A 6,702-nucleotide genomic window follows, 5' to 3' on the forward strand; every position below is an offset into this window, starting at 1 on the left:
GAAGGGGTGGATGACTTTATTAGACATGTAATGTCACTTCCACCATACCTAAGTGAAGGAGTAATTAGGTGCCCTTGTGTTAGGTGCGACTGTATGAAGTTTGGAAAATCGGCGGAAGTTAAGCATCATCTTTATATGAAGGAGTTTATAGCAAATTTCTTTGTGTGGACTAATCATGGAGAGATCGATGGTAGCCATGGGATATTTCATAACATGGTTGTGGGTGAAAGTAGTAGGTAGGGTGGAAGTCGAGAATGTGTTAGATGTTGCATATCAAAATGATATCTCCAGTGTTCACCAAATAGTGGACGAACTGTTAGAAAATGATTTGGAACATCCTGAACACATATTGGAAGAAGTTGATATAAATAAAGTAAGAATTATAAAAAACGAGGAAGAAGAATTAACTGATGAAGCTCAAACTAGTGAGGAAGAAGAATTCTCTGACGAGGAACAATACGTCGATGAGCTTTAAAAAGTTGGTTTCTTTAATAACTCTCGTTTATAGCTAGTTTCTTTATATGTTTCAATCTAAATATGTATTATATTATGCAGATGACAGGCAATGATCGAGGTAACAATGACCATAGTGGTTCTCGGGGTCGAGAAAAGGCTAGAAAACCAAAGAGGAGGTAGAAGATAATACTCACTCTTTTCCACCCTCTTCTGGTGTACCTATGCTTATGCCTATGTTTTTGCCTCCACCCCAGGGCTATTCTGAGTTGCCACAGCATCACACGCCCTACACCTTCGTGCAGACACCAGGTCTTTCGTCACAGGGCCATAGGACTATACGTCCGACATACAGTCCACCTGTCTCACTACCACGTGGATCACACCCATCAGCATCACATGGATCACATCGATCCATGCCACATCCACATGGATCACAGCCATCAGTGTCACAGCCACTCGGGTCACAGCAATCAGTATCACATCCACTGGTGGTCCATACAGCAATGTCGCAGTCACAGGGATCGCATCCATCTTCATCAGGGACTCCATCTTTCAGGCCTTCGACTGTGAGATACTAGCTCTGACCCCCCTACGCCTTCCACACATGCCTCTAATATACATGTTTCGGACGGTGATGTTGATGTTGACGAGGAGGTGCATTATGATCAATAAGGCAGGATCATCAGAGTCCCTGAGGGTGATGGGTAAGAGTTATTTGTTATTTTTACGTTTATTGTTTTGTACAGTTTTTACTAAGATATTAATGTATTTTTTTATTAAATTACAGGTTCATCCCGAGTAATATTACTACGAGGATAATCACAAAAGCAACCAGAAAGCTTTATGATGGCCCTTATGCGTCTTGGAGTGAATTCCCATTCTCGCTGAAGGAGCAAATTTTCAATGAATTTAAGGTATCAATGTTCTTTTAAGCAGTATAATTATTTATATTTATGATATTTCCATATAATATTTAACTTTTGAAATACAAAGCAAGCGTGTATGGAAACATTGCTATAGCACGGACGTGACTGCAAATTTTCATCTCTAAGCTCGCAAGCGGTTGTCACATACTTTCTCCAAAGCTAGAAAGTTGAACCAGAAGCCTGACTGGTTGCTTCAGAATTTATGGGAGGATTTGCAAAGGCAATGGCTTACTGCAAAGTTTTTAGAGAAGAGCGAAAAAGGAAAGAAAGCTCGCGCATCTGAGAAGGGAGGATCCTTGCACACTGGAGGTGCGATCAGCCTAGGGACAATAAAAAGAAGAATGATACGTAATTGCTTAATTTATTTTAATTTTCAAAATATATCTATTCTATTTATTAACTAAAATTTATGTGTTTTCAGGAAAAGAAGTTGGGGCGTCCGATGAACCAAGATGAGCTATTCAAGGAGACTCATATTGTGAAGAAGAAGAAAGAGACGGATCAAGAAAGGTGGGTCAAGGGACGAGCCTCGACTGTACATGTAAGTTTTCACTTTTCATTAAGTATTTTGATTTACTTTTATATAAATTTTGAAATACTAATTCAATGTAATTTTTCTTATAGGGTCGCTTCACAGCTGAAGTGGAAGAATTCATACGCAGTCAGCCACCTAATGAGTCGGGCGAGCCAATCCAACCTTCGGACGAGGATGCTGAAAGAATGTGGACGGAGGCTGCAGGCGGTCCAAAATGGGGGAAGGTATACGAGCTTCCTGCTAAGATATTTCATCGCTATAAGTGTGGAATGCAAGGAATAGGGACTTCCTCGCAAGCCGAGCAACTTGATGGGGAGAGCCTCTCCGCTATGCGGGAGACTGTGACAAAGCTCACATCCGAGCTAGAAGCGGCCAAGGAAAGAGAAAAGCTTAGAGATGCTCAGTACATTGGTGTGGTCGCTCAGTGCCAGGGCATGCAAGAGCAGCTCAAATCTCTCCTAGATTCTGGAGGTTTTCTGATTCCCTGATCTCGTGACTCATCGCAAGAGGCTCGCCTTCCCCGTGCTCGTTCCTCCCGTCCTCCAAGTGCTCGTTCCTCCTGTCCTCCCCATGATCATTCTTCCCGTCCTCGACAAGTAGACCCTTCTGGATACCGTCTTGCTGATGAAAGCTCATCAGACGGTGATGATAATGATGTACAAAACACTCATTGACTTTTATACACTTTGAACTAGAAAAATAGAATCGATTTTCGAATGAGCTTGTAATAAGAGTTAACTTAGTTTGATTAGCTTAATGTGGTAGTTCTATTGAACTTTATACTTTGTTGGTTTTAATGTTGTTTTTGTATTGTTGTTGTTGTTGTGTTGTTGTTGGTATTGTTGTTGTTGTTGCTTGTAATAGGGATTTGGTATGCTGACAGGTGGTGTAGCTGCCAAAACAGGCAGTTTCTGCCCCCAGAAAAGCGACCAACTTTGGTCGCTTTTCTATTAAAAAAATTATTTTCTGGAAAATAGCGACCAAAGTTAGTCGCTAATTAACCCAGATTTCTCAAAAAGCGACCAACTTTGGTTGCTATTCCATTAAAACAATAATTTCTAAAATAAATGATATATTGAGGTAACGAGCGTATACATCAATTGATCTTAAGTGATCAACATATGTGTCAAACCCAAATGTCATGTAATGATTGATTTGACATAAACACTAGATGTTTCCGTACGTCTCATACCTTATAGCTTCATAGTTACAAGTTATTTTCTCATTATTTTTGGTCTCCTATTTTCGATTTTTATTGGCATTACTATAGTGGGATATAAAAACAAATGAGCTTCATTTTTTAAGCTTCTTACTGCAAGCAGGATTTTCTTTCCTCTATATATGTCATACTTGGGATTCATTGACAACTAATTCCAAGTAGATCTTCCCTTCCCGTCAGCTTCACTTTGTTTCACTCGTTTTTCTCTTTTCTTCTGCTTGCAAAAAAGTTATGAGATTGATTTTGTGTGCATTAGCTATCATCTATTTGAGATATATGTCATTATGAATTGCAGCATCTAATATTGCTAATTACGGTTAAAAATATAGAATGGAATATTTGTGTATGATTCTTGAAAAAAAAGAATCCTTATTTATCTGGATTTTTAATTTTTGTATCCACTTGACTAGTTTTAGTTAGAGGTTGGTAAGTTTAAGCTTATTTTGGATATTTCCGTAAGATTTTCTTACTTTAAATACATTATTTATTTTGATTATTAATTAAATTTTATTGTATTGTATTGTTAAATTTCTTGTTACATGACGAGCGTAACTTTAGGTAACGACCGATTTGACATGACATTATTCGGTGCAACTTTAATCAAAACGCGCTCTGTAGATTCGTAGACAGTGACTGACGATTCATTCATCTTCTTTCTTTACACTTGCTTTAGTCTCTATATATTTATTCTTCTTAAAAACCCATTTGCAGAAAACCCAAAATTAGTGCAAAAATTGAGAATTAATGGCAACTCTAGGAGGAATTCGTGAGGCAGGAGGATCTGAGAACAGTCTTGAGATCAATGATCTTGCTCGCTTTGCTGTTGATGAACACAACAAGAAACAGGTCCCTCTTTTTTCTTTTTCCTTATTCTCAAACAAGAAGTTATATTTTGTTTTTTCTTCTTTGATTTTGTTGGAGTTAGGGCTGTCAAATTTGGCAAAAGCCCGCCCAACCCGCTCAAGGTTGGAGTGATTATTGACCCGCATATTTATTGAAAGTTGGGTTTATTTTTAGCCCCAATTAATACATGAGTAATTTTGCCCCAGAATATCTTAGAAATATACAATTCATAAGAAAACAACACATCTTAATTAAAGTTTGGCAAGAGTTGGACGGCTTGGGGTATGATCCAAAGTTTAGCCTATCTTGACCCAATCCAAGTAACTTTTGGGCGGTTCATTAATTGAATCTATTTTGACCCGCCCAAAATTGATCCAACCGGCCCATTTAACACCCCTAATTGGAACTGACCTTTGTTTTTATCCCCTGATTGTGGAATTGATTGTGTTTGTTCCTCTTATTTTTACCTAGGGTTGCAATGTGTTTGTCAAATGTTCCCATGTTCAAATGTTTCTTTTACCTGTGTTATTTTATTTTTAAAACAAAAGAAATTGTTATATAAAAATGGGTTTGTTATACTCACTGTCACTGTAAGCCTATTTTATAGGTTATTTGCTACAACAAGTAAATGCGACATGATAGTGTAGCAAAATCTTTAAACTGAAATTGTGTGTAACTTAAACAAAATAAAAAGAAAATCAATCAAGCTATTGATCTACTGTGTCTCAATTTTCTTCAAGAGGGTGATTTGATTTTGTAGTCCATTATAAATATTATTTTAGTTATATGAACCTTGAAGATCAGCAAAAATAACACGGGAGATCTTTACATAAAACACAAGCGATCATCGTAGGAGCAATTTCTTCTATTAAAATCGTAAGTGGGTACATGAGATCATTTTCTCCAAATTAGACGAACTCAACTTACTGCAATCCTCCTTCTCAGTGGCGGATACCTTATTACAAGCCGTATCATCGAACATGACAATGCTTCATAGAAAAATGTCAATGAATATGTGTAGGTTAAATATTTTTTTAAGAAAATAATATGTATAGATACAATATGCCTCAGAAAATACTGCAAAGTAACATCTTTCTGGAATAGGAAGTAAAGCCTTAAAATCTCCACAATTCCAGATCTAAACTCATGTACAAGCCGAATTGTGATAATATACTGATAACGGAATATCCTCCAAGCACCTACATTGTTAGCTGAAGTTTTAAGCTAGGTGCTGACTATGATAAGTGGCTATCTAGTGGTTAGACCAAAAACTTGTTTGAACAAGTAGTTTGACCATTTAGCACAAGTATTTAATACCTGACCTGCTTATGAATAGTTTTAAGGCTACTAAGCTAAGAGTTGGGTAAGTAGAGAAGGGTAAGACGGGCCGATCCATTGTCGAACCTTGCACCACCAGCCCTCAGGGAATTTCTCGGTTATCGAATAGATATTTTCTTGATCCAAAATTGTGTGAATCTAATTATCTTTCAGGAGTTAATTTGATCTGTTTGCCTCAAACTAGCGATAAACTTATTAATCTTTTCAAATGTAAATCTTGTAGATATATTCTGAAACAACATCATTTATAGTAATGATTTAGACCTTTAGTCATTACCTTAATAGGTAATTATTAAAGAAAATTTCAGCCAGAGTTTCATCTTTTTGAATCTTGAATGTTGAATTGCATCTCATATTTTTGGAACAAAGTGAGTACTAGCCTATAAGTTGCTAAACTAATTGCGATAAGCTTGTACAAATGTTCAAACTTTCATCTTGTTTAAGTTTACGTGCTTGAAATGGGCATTCTTCATTAGGATGCGGTAGTTTAGATAGTGCTTTTTCATGGTGGGAATGAGAGCCAAGAGAAGAGGAGAAGAGCTGCATTCATCCAAACAGAAATAACAAAATAAGTATTTTAGTATGCTTTTGACCACTTTAGTAAGTCTAAAAAAAGGGGCAGCCCGGTGCACTAAGCACCCTCTATGCGCGGGGCCGGGTCTATTGTACATAACCTTATCCTGCATTTCTGCAAGAGGCTGTTTTCACGGCTCGAACCCGTGACCTCCCGGTCACATGGCAGCAACCTTACTAGTTACGCCGAGGCTCCCCTTCCACTTTAGAAAGCCTGAATTGGATAAATCTTTGCTGGTGTCTCTGTGATTAAGCATGTACAGGGACAGCCTTTATCTTCTTTGCACTTTGTTACGACTAAGATTGATTGCTTCAGCACTCATGGGCTACTTTTCTTGCTTTTTGAACAATGTTCTATATCAGAATGCACTTCTGGAGTTCGGAAAGGTTGTTAATGTGAAGGAACAAGTGGTTGCTGGAACCATGTACTACATAACACTGGAGGCAACTGAAGGTGGTAAGAAGAAAGCATACGAAGCCAAGGTCTGGGTGAAGCCGTGGCAGAACTTCAAGCAATTGGAAGACTTCAAGCTTATTGGGGATGCCGCTAGTGCTTAACAAGTGCTAAATGAATGCCTCTTATGTTTGTGAAAATAAAGGTAAAATTTTAGCTTGCCAGCATTTGAATATCGTAAAGTAAGCTTTTAACTATGTCGTAGTGTTAAGTTACAGGGAACTGTAACGTTACAATGTTCCATATTTCATATTATATGGTCCTCCATATGATAGTTCTATGCTATATCTTGTATATGTACTGCTTTTCTATTGCTAATATATATCTGAGAAGCATAAGCAATTGCATTTTTTTCTGA

General features: G+C 37.5%; 1 protein-coding gene across 1 annotated transcript; it reads left to right on the forward strand.

The window, feature by feature from the left end:
* Positions 1 to 3,767: 3,767 nt before the first annotated feature.
* LOC107761445 (cysteine proteinase inhibitor A) lies at positions 3,768 to 6,702 on the forward strand. Its single transcript, XM_016579688.2, has 2 exons — positions 3,768 to 3,982; positions 6,254 to 6,702. Exons 1-2 carry the CDS (start codon positions 3,881 to 3,883, stop codon positions 6,446 to 6,448), a joined length of 297 nt encoding a protein of 98 aa, XP_016435174.1. The 5' UTR covers positions 3,768 to 3,880; the 3' UTR covers positions 6,449 to 6,702.

This window comes from Nicotiana tabacum, chromosome 22 (assembly GCF_000715075.1).
Source record: "Nicotiana tabacum cultivar K326 chromosome 22, ASM71507v2, whole genome shotgun sequence".
Classification (NCBI taxonomy): Eukaryota; Viridiplantae; Streptophyta; class Magnoliopsida; order Solanales; family Solanaceae; genus Nicotiana; species Nicotiana tabacum.

Coding starts and splice junctions, on each gene's coding strand:
- LOC107761445 (XM_016579688.2), top strand. CDS start 3,881: ATGGCAACTCTAGGAGGAATTCGTGAGGCAGGAGGATCTGAGAACAGT. Junction 3,983..6,253: donor ATGAACACAACAAGAAACAG/GTCCCTCTTTTT, acceptor GTTCTATATCAG/AATGCACTTCTGGAGTTCGG.